At 58.9% G+C, this 16,680-nt stretch overlaps 1 protein-coding gene across 6 annotated transcripts in view; it reads left to right on the plus strand.

The window, feature by feature from the left end:
- Positions 1-13,845, plus strand: part of MVB12B (multivesicular body subunit 12B) — a 260,387-nt gene extending 246,542 nt beyond the window's left edge. For all 6 annotated transcript variants that reach the window (XM_078061777.1, XM_078061778.1, XM_078061779.1 and 3 more), the window contains one exon: positions 10,319-13,845. In XM_078061777.1, coding sequence (XP_077917903.1) covers positions 10,319-10,405 — 87 coding nt within the window. In that variant the 3' untranslated portion in view covers positions 10,406-13,845. The remainder of the gene's footprint in view (positions 1-10,318) is intronic.
- Positions 13,846-16,680: the final 2,835 nt, after the last annotated feature.

Below are 16,680 nucleotides of genomic sequence, written 5' to 3' on the forward strand. Positions count from 1 at the left end.
TTCAGTGAATTTTAAATGCTGTCTTTATCATATTATTCTATTATGTAAGTGGGTCAATGGACATTTCTCTTAACTCTGTTCTTCTGTTTTTATATTATTGCCACACTGTTTTGAACCTTATAGTTCTATGATAAGCTTTAATATATGATAGAGTTCTCCCTTTATAACCCCTCAATTTTTCTAATTATACTCATGTGATTATTCTTCCAGCTTCATTAGAGAACCTCTGGTGGGGGGAGGGGTTTCCAGAAACTGTTCTAAGTGTTTATTGTAACCGCACTGACTACATAGATCAACAGAGGAGTGATTTTAGAGGAGTGATTTTAGATGAAGAGTCCCCACCCCGAGGCTGGTCTCTGTCACCACGCCGAGCAGAACTGATGACCCCACACGCTGCTTCTCAGGTTCTTCTCGGTGTTTGATGTTTTTGCGGCTCTTGTGAATGGCTCTTTTCTGACGTTGTATTTCCCGACATTTCTATATCAAGAACCTGTGGGCTTCTCACTGACTTCTTTGACTGTTTCTGATGGGTGTTCAGTTGCTTTCCTCTGGGGTCCCTGGCAGGCAGTTCTGCCGCCAGCAGACCCCGACGGGGCCTCCTTCCAAGGTCTGCACCTCACCCGCCGGCTTCAGGCCACCGCGCCACCTCGGCTCACCTGTGCGTTAATAGAGGTTTCTCATTTCAACGTTAACCCATAATGCCGCGTTTGGGCTTGTTATATATAGACACGTCTCTCTCTCTCTTTTTTTTTTTTATCCTGCTAAGGAATTAACCATCTATTTCTATTTTTCTGTTTTTTATCAGGAATGGATGGTGGCTTTTGACAAATGTCTTTGAATCATCTATTGAGATGATCATGTATTTTCTCCATGGGCATATTAATATGCTAGATTATATTACTAGAGTTCCTAATTCTGAGAGTCTCCGAGCCTGCCACCCCCCACCACCCCTGGGGTCCTGCCAGCGGCAGCATCCCCCGCAGCAGCCCCCACTCAGCCCGCTCCCGTGGGGGCCCCGGACGTTCATCACAGAGATGAGAGAAGCAAGCTGAGCTGGTGGCAAGGAAGCTGCGGCGGAGGTGATGTTTGGAAATCTTATGGCAGCATCACCTGCCCCGGTTGCCCTCGTGAGCTGTGCACGCGCTCATGCAACCCCAAGTCAAGATGACGAGGTGGTCTTCTGCAAGTCCTTTCACGAAAGGATTTTTCTCTCTTCATGTTTTGGGAACTCTGATCCCCCAAGTTTTAAAGTAATATTCCCCCCCACACACCAAAACTGAACTCTGAGAAGGTTGCCTGTCATGCAGGTAAAAAGCATGAAGACGAGAGAAAGACTAGGGAGAGCGCTTTCCCAGAGTGACCGCGTCCCTCATCTTCCAGTGCTGGAAAGTGGTGGTGTTTTAAATATTTCCTACAAATAGCCTAGGGCAGGGAAAGTACACATATCCATTTTTTTAAGGTAATACCCAGGTGAGCTCCGAAATGCTGATCCAATGAGAGGAAAGCCCCACAGCTGCTTGCAGACATAGAAATGGTGTTTTCAGCAGCAAAGGCACCATCCGCGGCCATGCCCACAGCAGAGCAAGCAAGCTGGACGCACAGGTGCCCGCCAGGCCGCTGGCCCTGCAGTGAGCGAGGGGCCGGGGACAAGAAGACACCTCTGTGTCCTCACCACACGGCAGTCTTCAGTCCCACCACGAAATCGGCTTTTCCCCCATTTTCCTTAAAATTGCCCAACCTTCTCAGTCTCTTTCACTCTCCTACTTTTGGTAGTCATGGGTGCAAGGAATATTTCACTTTCTTGCTTCCTTTGTCCCCACCACCCCACGCACTCACAAAATACAGTCACAGTGATAACATGGCAGTTGACACTGCCCAGTTGGGCAGTTTCTAGGGAGTGGTGGGAGTGTGGCACATTGGAAAGTACATGCCCTCTCTAAAGGAAGCAAGAATGAACATCCAGAATTGCCACAGCCCCCTATTTTTTTTCCAGTAAAAGCTGGAGAATGTTGGCATTTTATGCAGTCTCTCAACTTTTCAATGTTTATTTTGAAACACCCCACAGGCCAACACTGTATGAACCTCCAGCTTGCACATGGTGTGTGTGTGTGGAGATACAAACACAAATCACATTGACTCATAATCTTCCATTCACAGGGGTGATGCGGACAAGCACTGGGCTTTGGACTTTACATGCATGAGTTAAATACCACAAGACTTAGGACCAATCCCACCATCATGCTCAGAGGGCTTGGAGAAGTCAGAAAACCCAGGGCTGGACCAACTGCTGCTTCCACAAAAGAGTGAAAATCAGAATAACCTGCTATCTGCCTCAGAACGTAGCCCTAAGCTAGCTGCTTTCTCTCCTTTGCACTGAGCTGTGCCCAGAGACTGATCTGTCCCTTCATTCACCCATCCTGCACCATCCATACATCCATCCACCCACCCACCTATCTGTCCATCCGTCCATCCACCCACCCAGCCATCCGTCCACCCACCCACCAGTCCACCCACCCAGCCATCCGTCAACCCACCCACCCACCCACCCGTCCATCCACCCGTCCACCCGTCCATCCACCCGTCCATCCGTCCACCCATCCGTCCATCCATCCACCCACCCGTCCATCCACCCACCCACCCACCCATCCATCCACCCACCCACCCACCCGTCCATCCACCCACCCACCTATCCATCCATCCGTCCGTCCGTCCATCCATCCATCCATCCATCCATTCTAGGCCATGGACTCCACCAGGCTCTGGAGCTACAGAAATGGCTGTGGCCCCTCCTGACCACACACTTAGGAGGATATGTGGAGTGTTGGGGAGGCCCAGGGGGTTGGGATGAATTCTTCCCAGGGGAGGAGGGAACATGTCCCAGAACAAGTGCCCCTTTAGCTGGGCCTTAAAGGACAATAGGGTTTAGCCATTGAAGGGAGAAAGTGTCCTAGGGAAAACAGCATTCGGAAAGGCACAAAGGCGTGACTGGGCCGACCCATTTAGGACTCGGTGCTGGGCAGGGAGGGAGGAGAGGTCCAGGAGCCGTGCATGGGGAAAGGTCTCTGCAGAACGCACTCAAACCTCACTCTGGAGGAGGGGAGGGCCTGGCGCTGTGCCATAGGGCAGGGATGTGGGAGTCACTGCGCCGCTCCCAGAAGCTCTCCGACGCTCCTCTGTCTGGGTCCTAGCGGGAAGGTGCTTTGTGAGCTGAGGGTGCCTGGGGGGGGGGGGGGGGCTCTCCCGACACTGAGCCCAGGAGGCAAGCTCATGGTTATCACCACCCCCTCCAGGGAGTCCCAGGCTTAGAGCAGCAAACAGGGGAGGGCTGGGTGCTGAGGATCCCTGAAAGGGACCTGGATGCCCCAGAGCAGAAAGACCCAGGGGCTGAATCAGCAGAAGGCTGTGAAAGTAATGAATTAAGCAGCTGCTTTTGGAGCCCCTCTCTGGGCTGGCACCGTGCCGGGTCCAGTGCGCAGAGCAGGTGGGTCTTGGAGGGGCCCTTCTTCAGACCGTCATTTAGAGAGGGACCCAGCAGTGGGCCTGGGTGGGGCTCGGGGCCCCGACTCGGGGTTACTTCTCGCAGATGAGAGCCCAGGAACCCAATGGGAAAGCTGGAATGGAAACCGAAGCGGCTTCCCTGGGGGCCTGCAGGAGCCACGCCGACCCCTCTGTGAGCTGCATGGGACCCGAGCATCCGTATCTGACTGTGGCATTGAAGACACCTCCCTGCTGTCCCCTGACCCCCTGTGGCATTGAAAGGCTGCTCAGCCTCTCAGAGCCCCGGTTTGCCCACCTGGGGTGGAAAGAGCAATACCAGCTTCACGGGGCATACAGATTTGTTCCCAGCACCCCGACTCAGGACATGGCATGTCCTGCCGCCCCTGTCACCTTATTAGTGGCCACCGGGGTCATGGGCTGTAGCTCCAGGCCTGTTCTCCCCAGCTCCAGGGTGTTCTAGAACCTCCCTGTGGAATGGGGAGGGCAGTCTTGGCATCCCCCATGTTCCCCCTGTGCCCCCAGTGTGCACGTGGACAGACCTCCTCCAGGTCAAGCGATTCGTCGTGCTTGTTAGGACCCCAGTGCTTCCCCCAGTCACTCAGTGTTTCCAATATCTCTGTGGCATCATAGTCCCAAGTATGGAACAAGGACTCCCGGGCTTGTCCAATGAGGCGTTGGTCCTCAGTCTCCCCTTCGGGAGCTTGAAGGGGTGGACGTATTCAAATCAGCTGGACGGGCCTCCCCTGGTGCACAGACAAGGCTGCCCTTTGGGGATGCGAGGCCCTTCTGTGCCCACTCCTCACTGGGGCACTGGCTTTTTCCTCCCCTGGGGGCTGAGTTCCAGCAGCCAGGCTTCTTCAGACAGAGGGGAGGACATGGAGCCCTCGAGTGAGGAGTGGAGGCTTCCCGTAGCTGAAATCCTGGAGCGGTTAAGCCGTGGGTGACGAGCAGAGCCCATGTCAAGGCTGGGGCTGTGGGAACTAGAGCAGTGCAGGACGGGCTTGGGAGGGCAGGGCCACTAAGAACCTCCTCCACCTTCCTGACTGTGTGGGGCCTGCCTGCCCGGGGGACCCTCTGTGACTGCCGAAGCCCACCCTTCAGTGTCCATTCACCCCTGAACCAGACTTCTTGTTCACCTAAATCTTGGCCCCTTTACCTCCCCCTGACCTGTTCTCCCCTGGCCAGGCCTCTGAGGCCCAGCCTGGCCGTTCTAGGCCTGCTCTTAACACATCCTTCCAGGCTCTTCCGTGATCCACCCCAGTGCCAACTACGTTGACTCATTGGCTCACACCTGTCATTCTGCCCCCACCTCCGAGCTGTACCTGCATGAGAAGTGGGTGCAGACCCTTGCCTGTCCCCCACCCTTGGGACGCCTGTGGGCCTAGTCCAGCTTTGCCCTGGCTCTCTCCAGACCTTTGGGAAGTCTGATCCTGCCCCAGGTCTCAGCTTCCGTATCTGCAAAGCTTAGGCGCTGGAAATAATCCCTTACTGCCCTTTCTCCTCTGGAGCCTCTGATTTGATCGTTGCCAGACCCAGGAAGGGAGGGTATATGTTTGCCCTTTTTGCCCGCTGCAGATCTTCCTCAACTTACAATGGGGTGACCCCCCCCCAATAAATCCATCATGAGTGGAAAGCAACTGTAAACTGAAAATGCATTTAATACACCTAACTTACCGAACAGCACAGCTTAGCTTGGCCTACCTTAAACTCCCAGAACACGTCCAGTAACCCACAGTTGGGCAGAAGCATCCAACACAAAGCCTATTTTATAATGAAATGTTGGCTATCTCGTGTACTTTATTGAATACCGTACTAAAAGTGGAAAACAGGATGGTCGTATGGGGACAGCATGGCCTTCAGCATGTCCGTCGTGAACCCTCGTGGTCGCGTGGCTCCCTGGGGGCTACGGCTGCCGAGCATCGCAAGACTGTGTCCAATTCAAAATCTGAGGTGTGGTTTATCGCTTTCGCAGGGTCGTAAAGTCGAAACATCGTAAATCGGGGACCGTCTGTATTGTAGTTGGTAAAAGTTTCCAGGCAGTGGTTCTCCCTTGCCCAACCAGGAAGATCTCCTGGGTGTTTTGGAAAATGCCGCCCTGCCATGCCTGGTGAACCAGAACCACCCCACCCCAGACAGGGCCCGGGCACCCGTGGCTTGGTTAAAACCCTTGACTCTGATGCATCAGGAGGACTGGGTTTTTCAGGCGAATCGTCTCAGGTGATCCTCACACCTTCGTGAGTTGACGAGGGTTTGATGGCCCCCTTCGTGCCAGTGAGGCTGGGTGGAGGCAAGTTTGCCTCCACCGTGAAGCTGGAAGCTGGGATCCGCATGTCCCACTGACCAGGACGATGGCCCCGCTGGGCCTCACGCCCCGTAGCTAGAGAGGCCCGATGCATCAGTTGCAGGGTCTCCCAGACGGAGGCACGCTGTGGTCCCTGGGCCCCAGGAAAGCTCCAGAGAGAGCTCCTGACAGTGACATCTCTTTCCTGGAGAGACCGCCAGGCCCGGCTGCTGTGATGGCAGGTGTCCACCAGAGGGCGCCATGGCCCGGCGCCGCTCAGCTGGGCTCCGCTCTGCGAACCCAAATGCTTTTTAATTGAAAATTTTTTTAATTCAAAAAGGATTTGCTGTTTGTACGCGAGTGCAGGTTTTCCTTATGCAGGAGACTAATGTCTTGAGTAAACAGATCCGGGCCCAAATCCACCTTCAAAGGTACTCGCTGTTTGCCCAAGGGAGTGAAAGGCCTTCCAGAAGCGGCCCTAGTCTCTTGGGCAAACACTTTGGGGCCAGCAATCCCAGGCAGAAGACAGTGTCTGTGGGAAGGGTTATCCGCAGCCTAAGGGGGATTATGTCTGGGGACATATGTTGAAATTTCATTTGGGGAGTTAGAGAAAACAAGAGGTTGGGGGTGGGAGGGTAATGCTTTTCTCCAGCCAAGATAACCTAAAAAGGGAAAGCTCCCAAGGGTAGGAGTGGGGGGACAGCAATCTGTGCACTGTGCCGAGTCCTGGCCCTCTGGAGGGGGGAGGGGCGGGCGCAGGCTGTGAATCCGGAAAAGGCAGCATACTCGGGACTTCTCGCTGCTTCATTGGAGAGGTGCCTTCTGTCTGCTGCCCCCAGGCAGGCATCTCCCAGGCATGGCCTCAGGGCAGCCGAAGTAAAGCCCGCCAGCTCCCCCCGCCCTAATGTCTCTAGCCCTCTGCTTTCTGCCCACTCCCACCCACATCCACTCCTGCGTCCCCTTGGTTGGGCCACAGAACTGTCTGAACTGGTCCCCAGAACAGCAGCGGCAGGTCACCTAGGAGTTGGTTGGAAATGCAGAATCCTGGGCCCCACCCCAGGCCTTCTGAGTCAGAATCTGCATTTTACCAGGACCTCCAGGGACTTCTGCGCAGTAAAGGTTGATCAACCCGCCCCAGCACTTGCCCTGGGTGCCCCCCTCCCCACCCCTGAGGGGCGGCCGCACCCACCACACTGGCAGCTCTCCAACCTTCCCCAACTGAGTCTGCTCTCCTCCCTGGCCCACTCCCCCAGGTCCTCCACCCCAAGTGCCAGGCCTGTCCTCACCCTCTGAGCCTGTGCGCATCTCCTAAAACCTCTCTCCATCGTCACTCCAGCTACCCTTGCCCCCCACCCCCGCATCCCCAGTGCTTCCAGTTCCCAACCTTTTGTCCCTGGTTCCATCTCTCCCCAGCCAGGCAGCTACCCCAGAGCCACAGGCAGAAATGCACTCATGTTCTCCCCCAACCCCCCCTTCCTCCTGTGTTGCCCAGTTGGGTTAGCAGTGCTGACATGCCCCTGCCCTACTGCCCTCGTGGGGCTCTTGCCCGACCCTGGGGCCTAGCATGGGGTGAAGACTGTGGTGGGTGCTGATGGAGCCCAGGGAACCTTTCCTGCCGTGATGCACCCGAGCAGCCACCAGGTGGCAGTATTGCCCCAGACTTTGCCCGGAGGCCGCCTCCTCTGGGGCTGCTCCACTGGGCCAGCCTCCTGGAGCTGGAGTCCAGCCGTGGCCCGTGCCCTGGTCATCGGGGAGCAGGTTGGGAGCTGCTTTGTTAGAGTTTCTCAGGTAGCCAGCAGATGTGTCTGGTGACAGCAGTGTGCGGGGTCTGCTCTCCTCCCTGGCCCACTCCCCCAGGTCCTCCACCCCAAGTGCCAGGCCTGTCCTCACCCTCTGAGCCTGTGTGCATCTCCTAAAACCTCTCTCCATCGTCACTCCAGCTACCCTTGCCCCCCACCCCCGCATCCCCAGTGCTTCCAGTTCCCAACCTTTTGTCCCTGGTTCCATCTCTCGCCCCATCCCCACAGCCAGCCCTGGGAGCGGACTGTGATCCCACTTTTTTATTGAGGTATAATGGACATAGAACATTAGTTTCAGGTGTACAATATAATCCATAATTGTATATATTGCAAAACGATCATAACATGTCTAGTTAACATCTGTCACCATGGTTACAAAATTTTTAACCTTTAAGATTTACTCTTAGCAACTTCCCAAGATGCAATGCAATATTCATGGTTGTCAGCCGGCTGTATGTGCATCCCCCGGACCCATTTTACAACTGAATCTGTACTTTCGACCCCCCTCCCCGGGCAACCCCCAGTCTGTTCTCTGTACCTGTAAGTATGGGGGGGTTGGATTCCACATATAAGTGAGGCCACATGGTCTTTGTCTTTCTCGGACTTACTGCGCTTCACATAATGCCTTCAAGGTCCATCCATGCTGTTGCAAACGGCAAGATTGCTTTTTTTATGGCTGAATAAGATCCCATTGTAGCTCTACGCCGCGTCTTCTTCATCCCTTCACCTGTCGTCCGACATCTGTTGGAGATAATGCTGCAGTGAACGTGGGGCTGCAGGTATCTTTTTGAGTTAGTGTTTTTGTTTTGTTTGGATAAATTCCCAGAAGAGGAATTGCTGAGTCCTAGGGGAGTTCTAGTTCTAATTTTGTGAGGATCCTCCATACCGTGTTTCACGCTGGCTGCACCCGTTTGCATTCCCAGCAGGCCCAAGGGTCCCCCTTTCTCCACATCCTCACCAACGCTTGTTATTTCTGACCGTGGCTGAGGTTCAGAGAGGAGCACAGACCTACCTGAGGTCACCTTCCAAAGTCAAGTCCTTCCCTCCTGCCCCTTCTGGTGATAGACGACCGTCCTGTGTCGCCGGGGCCGCTTGAGGCTGTTCACGCCTGTGGTTCACACAGGGACAGGATGGGGCTCAGCCCCGGTCTGCGTCTGTCTGTGCTGGGCCAGCCCCGTGGGGCCCTCAGGCGGGGGCGGCTGAGGACAGTGCTGGGCAGCCGGGTCTGCTGGCGGCCGCCTCACCATTTCCACTTGAGGGGAAAAACCCTCAAAGGTCTGTAGCTGCCCCTCATTCTTGACCGACCGCTAAAGCCCTCAGCGCTTAGCTGTTCTCCTGTGGCAGGCAACATCCCTGGGGGCGGGGGGGGGGGGGCAGCCAGGCTTCCTGTCACCACCCCACCCCGTGTCCCTGAGGAAATAGCTTCCTCAACCAGGGCAGCTCTACTTTGCTCTGCTTACAGGGAGGAGCCCTTTTTAGGGCAATTCTACTGCTAAAAAGTCTTGATAGGATTTAAAACGTTTAACCACCGTTGACCTCATCTAAGCTTCTGGTTCCTAAAGCCCTGGGACCACAGGCTGCTGTGGCATAGTGTGCCAGGCCCTGCCCCCGACCCCACGGCCCAGCTCTGCTGCAGGGCCCCCCTCGCCTGTGCCCGCTCTTCCGCCCGGCCCACCAGCCCCACATTTGGACGGTGCCAACCGCAGGCGGCCCCCCTTCCCCAACAGAGGTACTTGCCTTTGAATTTCCATCAGACTCGGAACCTACCTTTACACGTTTCCATGACCTAGAGTCAGGTAAGCTTCAGTCTGCAGCATGAGGTGGGACAGGGGACAGGTGTGCCCCTCCAGGGACCGCCCTGGTCCAGGCTGGGTGGCCGGTGTGGGGTGCTGCCCTCTTGGAGCCTCGGGCCCTCGTCAGTTGAGGACAGTCACACACCCTTCAGGGAGCGGCGCTGGGAACTCAGGAGAGTACACGCACGTGTGGGGTGCTGCCCCCCATCCCCTGGGGTCACCTAGCATGTCAGCAGGCGTGCCAGGAGGCACCGAGTCCAAGGGTCCCCTGGGCCTGGTGGCTGTGGCTGGCCTCAGGTCAGGTGGGGGATGGAGTTGCAGGGCGGTCCTTTACCTTGCCTGCGACCCCTCTCCGGCAGGCAGCCTGGCCCACGGTCAGCCCGTGGCTTCGGGCACCACGGTCCCTCCTTAACGGTGAGCAGAGCAGGGACTGATCACAAGCTGGGGGGGCCACCTGCAGCCGCAGAGGTGTGTGTCTCCACATCCCCCACCCCCGCACGCTGCACCCAGAGGGCGCCCATTTCTGTGCGCGCATGCTCGGCAAGGTGACACCGGGGCCCCCCACGGGCCAGGCCTGAGGCCTAGAGGGCGCCCATTTCTGTGTGCGCATGCTCGGCCAGGTGACACGGGGGCCCCCCACGGGCCAGGCCTGAGGCCTAGAGGGCGCCCATTTCTGTGTGCGCATGCTCGGCCAGGTGGCCCCGGGGCCCCCCACGGGCCAGGCCTGAGGCCTAGAGGGCGCCCATTTCTGTGTGCACATGCTCGGCCAGGTGGCACCGGGGCCCCCCACGGGCCAGGCCTGAGGCCTAGAGGGCGCCCATTTCTGTGCGCGCATGCTTGGCCAGGTGGCCCCGGGGCCCCCCACGGGCCAGGGCTGAGGCCTGGGAGTGCTTCTCTCTGCTGTTCTCCCGCACTGACCCTGCTGCTCTGTCCTCTCGCTCCTCCAGTATGAATACAGCTTCCGCACGGAGCAGAGCGCTGCAGCCCGGCTCCCGCCCAGCCCCACTCGGTGTCAGCAGATCCCCCAGTCCTGAGGGGCCGGCCACCACCCTGGCCCCGTGGGGAGAAGACGCGGCTGCCCAGACTACTAAGCGCCCCTCCCTCGCCCAGGCCCTCCTGCCCGCCCACCGTGGGGCTCATCCGGGAGACCCTGGGCAGCTGGGCTGTGGCCTCCGCTTGCCTGACGGGACAGCCCCGCCTCCCTGGCGACACTCTTCATAATCTGGACTAATCTGTGTGTGCTGTAGTGACCAGCGGCTCCTAACGTGTCTGTGTGACGACCAGCCCTCCCACGAACAACCCTACCCCCCGCGGGAGTCACCCCTGAGGGCCCCGCGCACTTGCTGGAGCTGCCCAGAGACGCCTTGGGCCCCCTTTCCTCCCGACTGTTGCCTGCCACGACGCTATCCGGTTCCTTCTGGAAGCCCCGGGTCCGGTGGCAGCTGTGCACAGCCCCCTCCGGGCCTCACCGCGGGCCCCAGACGCGGGGCTGCCGTGGAACAAGTCCCTCCCGCCAACAGCAGCAAGCGCCCTGCGCATTTCACGGCGACGCGGACGACACATGGAAGAAGCCCGTCGTCCCCAAGTGGCCCCGAGCCTGGGTCCCTGCCCCAGTGGTGGCCCCACTGAGGTGGGGGAACAGCCGCCCGGCTGCCCACACAGGGGACTTGCCTTCTGGGCGAGAAGGCGGAGGGACCTGGTGCTTGCTCGGAGGCGAGTCTCGCTGCCCAGGACACTGTGCTCACCCCCCACACCCCCCGTTCCTCCCAAAGGGCTCATCTCTGCAATGCCCACGTGCCAACTGCCATGCCAGCCGCCTCAGCCCAGGGACGGGCCCGCCGTGGGTGAGGAGCCGCTCAGCCAGTGCCCAGCCCCAGAGGGACGCGGGGACGGGGTCAGCCCGCTCCTCAGAGCCCGACTGCACCGTGATGTGCTCCGCAAACAGCAACAGTTGTTTCAGGAAGTCCACGTGAGCCAGGCCACCGAACTGGGGCCAGCGTGGACACGTCTGCCACGACCAGCCAGTGGACGCACGGGCACTTCTCACCATGCCGGCTGCCGCCGTCCCTGGGGACTCGGGCCCTCCCCCCAGTGGCCTGCCTGGTCTAGCTCTCAGGATTGGTCCTGAATTAGTTCCACAGAATGTTGGTCTCTCCCCTCTTGGGGGGTCCCCAGATGGTGGGAGCTTTGGAGGCTGGGGGGGGGCATGGAGAGCAGGAAGGGTCCCTCACCACGAAGGGAGCCCAGGAGAGCTGTGGCCGGGGATGGACCCCACCTCCCTGGGGCTCCTGGGATGGCTCGTGGTGGCCGGGGCACAACAGGCCAGCACCGTGAGGAGGGTGGCCGCTGGCTAAGGAGTCGGGCAGACAAAAATACCTCATGTACCTTTATGGGCCCCACCATCTGCAGCAGCTCCACCCGCCCACCTGGGTCACCCATGGATCATTCGATACCTCCTGATCTCTGTGCGTTAGGGAAGTGGTCGCCTCTCCCTGCCCGCGCCCGGACCTGAGCACATCCCTGGTGGGGCCGGCCTTCCTGGGCCTCCCACACAGCAGAGTGGCAGGAAAATGCAGGTAGTGGGTGGAACCCCAGGGGGCCACAGGCTGGAGCCAGCAGTCCATCGGAGGACCCTTGGGGATTGGTGCTTAACCAGGAGAGGAGAGAGCTCTTGAACTGGTCTCAGATGTCCCCACTGAAATTAGCTAGTCATCTTTCTGGGCATCGGAGCCCCGTGGGGCCCAGAGGACCTGGGTCTGCTGCTGCTTTTTGGATGGGTGGCTGGTCCAGAACCAAGTGACCCGTGTGACCTGAAGCCCAACTGAGAGGGGCAACTGATAACTCCTCTACACTTGGTCACAGCCTGATTGTGAGATGGTCATCTGACAGCGCCTGGTGGCCCGTCTGACAACCGGGCATTTTAGCAGAGAGGTCCAGAGACGTGCGCGCGGGAGCCCGAGTCCAGGCGCACGAAGGCGGAGGGAGGGTGGCTATCCGGAGAGGAGGAGGGGGCGCGACCTCCCGAGCCCCCAGGCCGTCCTGCAGATAGGGGACGGACCAAGAGCGAGGCCGGGCTGGGGGCCACCAGGAAGAGGGCAGAGCGGCTGGGCTTGGACAGGCTGTGCCACCTCCACCACCTCGTAGACAGAAGCCACGTGTGACAGTGACCGTTTGTACCCCTGAGCCCCCCCTTAGACAAGTTAGACAGTGACCGGGGTAGATTGCAGGCTGCTCCTTGCCCTCTTTCCTGGCCGCCTGAGGGGGGGGGGGGGCAAGCGAGCGTGTGACAGTAGGCTGGGGGAGGGGGGCGCGTGGGGGCGCGTGCGGACCCCTGGCTCGTGCCTGGGAGCGTTTCTGCACCAGCCTGGCCCTCGGCCCCCCAGCAAGCCCTGCTGCCGTCCCCCCTCAGAAAGACTAACCAGAGCACAGCTTCCCTGTTGTCTTTCCTCTTCCCTCTGAAAATTCAGTCTCCCTCCAAAGCCCTTGGGAATGGCACAAAGGTAACAAGGAGTAAGTCGTTGGCTTCATGTCCACTCGCAAATTTGTTTCAAGGCTTTTTCCCCACCCCGAGTCCAGGAACTAATCCGGGCCACGACCCTCTTCCGCTTGGGGGGCTGGGAGCCCCGGTGGCGACGCGCCCCAGCCGCCTCCCTCGCTGGAAGTCCAGACTGCCGCCCCCCACACTCCCCTGCCCGGTGTCCTGTGGGACACCCTCCGGGGGCAGGCGACAGCAAGGACTCACCCGCACCGAAGCCCCTGCTCCTTGCCAGGCCCTAGGCCGGCACTTCAAGCACATTTTCTCCTGTTGTTCCCCTTAAAGAACACACACCCAGAAGCGGATGTCCGTTGCTCCTTGGGGCAGCGGAGGCCCGTCCGCGGGCACGGAGCGGGCACGGGGCAGAGCCGGAATCTGGAGCCGAGTCTCGTCTCGCAGCCGCCCCGTCACAAGCACATGTCCAGTAAAGACTTCCCAGCGCCACCAGCCACGCTGGTTCTAGCATGATCGGCCACCGCTGCATGGCGCCATGGTGCTCAGCGTGGGGCAGGAGCCCACCTGCCCGCTCGCTCCACCCCGGCCAGGGCCCCCCCGGACACCCGGGAGCCTGAGGGCCAAGCAGGTGCGTGCCTGTGGGGGCCAGAAGCCGAGCTCGTTTGACTCGGTTCAGTGTCAGCTGTGCCCTCGGGCCATGGAGGGGGTGGCCGGGCCCCTTCCCCACCCAAGCAGCCTGGCACCCCTGGGTCGGCCCCTCTTTCTTCGCCCCTTGTGAATGCGGCCCGGGAGTGGCCGTCGCCCCCCTGTGCTCCCAACAGAAGGCATGGGAGCTGCCCTGGGGCCGCCCGCTGTGCACTCGCCCTAGGAACGATGTCCTTACCGTATTTATTTGAGGTGACTCTTGTATTTGGCAAAGGGAAGTTCACTGTGTGATTGTCTGTCTTAATATAATTTGTTAAGTAAATGTTTGTTTTAACCTTTTCCCGGCCTGTTGCTGTGCTACCTGAGCGAGGCCAGAGTCCCTCGGGGGAGGCTCCAGGCCCCAGCGCCCGGCCCAGCTCCTCGCAGACGCTGGCGGGGCCCGCCGAGAGCCACCACCGGGCCTCCCAGCCTCCAGAAAGCACTGGTGGCCTTCTCTGCCCCCGTTGAGTTGAGAGACCTGGGTACAAGCCAGAGGAGTTCAGGAGGGCAAAGCAAGCCCTGCCCTTCTCTGGGAACAGCCCTCAGGAATGCTCCTTGCAGGCGAAAACCCCCGTCACCATGAAAGCACGTGAACCACGTGCGCTGCAACAGGCCGCCAGCAAGGAATGCAGGGGTGCGCTTTCATGTGCGCCGGGCTCAGAGCCGGCGGGCTGCTCGGGAGGACATGCAGCCCCCACGGTCTCAGTCCTGTCCCGACTGCTCACCTGCGTGCAAGATGCCCCTCCGAGCACCAGGGAAGGGACCAAAGGGCCGCAGGACACGGCCCGGGGCTCCTTGCGAAGCCCCATCAGTTCGGGTTTCACTGTCAAAGCTCTGCCTCCTTTAGAAGTGACCTTTGCATTTTTGGGTTAGACGTCAGAGTCTGAGCTGTCACTGCCTCCAGCCCTGTTTATGCCACACTCAGAACGAGGCCACCTTTAGCTCAGCTCTCATGAGGACCAGGAGAGCCCCCAAAGTGTCCGTCCCTCCAGCCCAGGACGCCCACCTCTGGCAGCTCTCGGGAGAAAGGGAAAGCAGCCCAGAGAATTCCATGAGAAACCCACAAACACACTCAACGTGGAGTTTGAAGAGCTAGATTCAGATTCTGGCTCTGCCACTGCCTGCCCATGTGGCCTTCAGCCAGTTACCCAGCACCCCCAGAAGGGGGCCACCGCCTCCCTCCGTGGCTTGCCCCGGGAAGATGGGATGAGGACGCCCGCAGGGCACTGAGCATAAGCAGAGACCAAGGGACACGCCAGGTCTTTGGGGCCAGGCTTCTGTGTGGCCGTCCACACCATTGAGTCCCTACAAGTGCTGGGTCTCAGGGAAGTGCAGGTGATGGCCTCCGGCACCCAGGACACAGAGTCTGTTTGCAAGAGGCCTCATGCTCTGCTCGGGAAGGCAGACAAATGGATCCCCCGGGGCCCCGGGGGAGGCACCTCACTGGCCTTTGGGCAGCAAGAAACCAAAATCTACTCACAGCAGCCTAGGCCAGGGCAGGGTTCATGGCCAGACCCGGCGCCCGTTTCTCCTGTTCTTGCCCATGTCGCCTCACCTGCCTCCACCTGGCCACCTGCTTCCCATCCTCACACACTCTGGCCTTCCCTCCCGTGTGCTCTCTATGCCAGCACACAACGCACACGCACTCATGCGTCCACAGGCCACTCAAGTTTATGTGTCCGTTCAGAAGATCCAAAGGCGACAGTCCCAGGGCAGATTCTGATTGGTCAGCCTGGGTCAGGTGACCCCTCTGGCCCCGGGCAGCTCAGGTCCTGGGGGCAGGGGAGTGTGTGATCATAACGTATCTGGGGCAGGTCTAGATTTATTCAGACCCTCGACAGACATCTCCCCATTGACAGGGGAGCGAGGGCCTGGAGGGGGAGGAGGGGCAGCCCTGCCCAGGGAGACAAAGAAATCCTCCATCAGCAGATCTGTGCCATGGGGAGAAGCCACTGAGGTGGACGGAGCATCATTCATCCTCCCATCCATCTATCCGTCCATCCCCTCACACCATGTGTTAGGAGCACCTTCCGTGTGTAGGGCCTGAGCCCAGCACTGGGGACTCAGCAGCGACCCAACACCACGGACATCCCTGTCCTCACAGAGCTGACAGTCTAGCCTGTCCCACTCTACCCCCCACATCCTCTCCACCATGTCTCTCCCACTTCTCCCCCTGCTTCTGCTTGTGTGTTCCTAGCCACCCCGGCTCATCCCTACAGCTCTGGGCTCGCTGAGCCCCACCTCTCCCTCTCCTGCATCCTCCCTGCTGCTGCCTGTGGGGCAGGGGGCAGCCTGGGTCTTCCACTGTGCTTAGTTGGGTCACAGGCCAATCTCCCTGCGCTCCAGCAGCCACCAGGGAGCGCCACCTGGGTGTTACACCTTGACCTCAGCACATCCCAAGCCCAGTGTACCATCTCCCCCCTCAAGCCCCAAACTGCTCCACTTCTCCTGACTCCCTGTCCTGGAACAGGCCCCCCATCTCCTGCAGAGGTGCCCCCACCACCACCTGGAGCCATCTGTGATCACCCCTTTTCCCGCTGGATAGTTCGCCCATCTAAATTTGTGCTCAAACTCAGCCACTACTTTCTCTTCTGGCTGCTCCTTTCCCAATTCTGCCCCTTGACACGTTTCACCTGGATTACAGCATCAGCCCCTTAACCATTCCTGCCCCCCAACCCCCCGCCTCCAGGGTCTTCCTCTCCCATCCATCTGCCTCAGAGTCACCCAACGGGTCTCCTCCACTTAAAATGCTTCACCCCTTACCCTAAGAACAAGATCGAAGCCCCTGAGGTTTCCCAACACCACCTTTCTCAGTCTGACCCCTCCTCCTGTCCCAGCCTCACCTCCTGCAAATCTCTCTGATGGATTATTTATGATTTCGCATACTCTAAACTCTGTACTTCCTTGCCTTTGCGTATGCTATTCCCTCTACCTAGAATGCTTTTCCCTCATTTTTCTGCCTGGTCAAGTCCTGCTCATCCTCTAAGACTCTGCTCATACACCTCCTATGTAATGTCCTGCCTGATCCCTTGGAGTCAAAGCTAACGTTCCTCCCCTTCAAGCCACTCCACACCTTGCACACTGGAACCACTGACCCAGTGGCAATACTGCAGCCCTTTGGAAGGCAGCTATGCT

This window comes from Halichoerus grypus, chromosome 14, assembly GCF_964656455.1.
Source record: "Halichoerus grypus chromosome 14, mHalGry1.hap1.1, whole genome shotgun sequence".
In the NCBI taxonomy this organism is placed as follows: Eukaryota; Metazoa; Chordata; class Mammalia; order Carnivora; family Phocidae; genus Halichoerus; species Halichoerus grypus.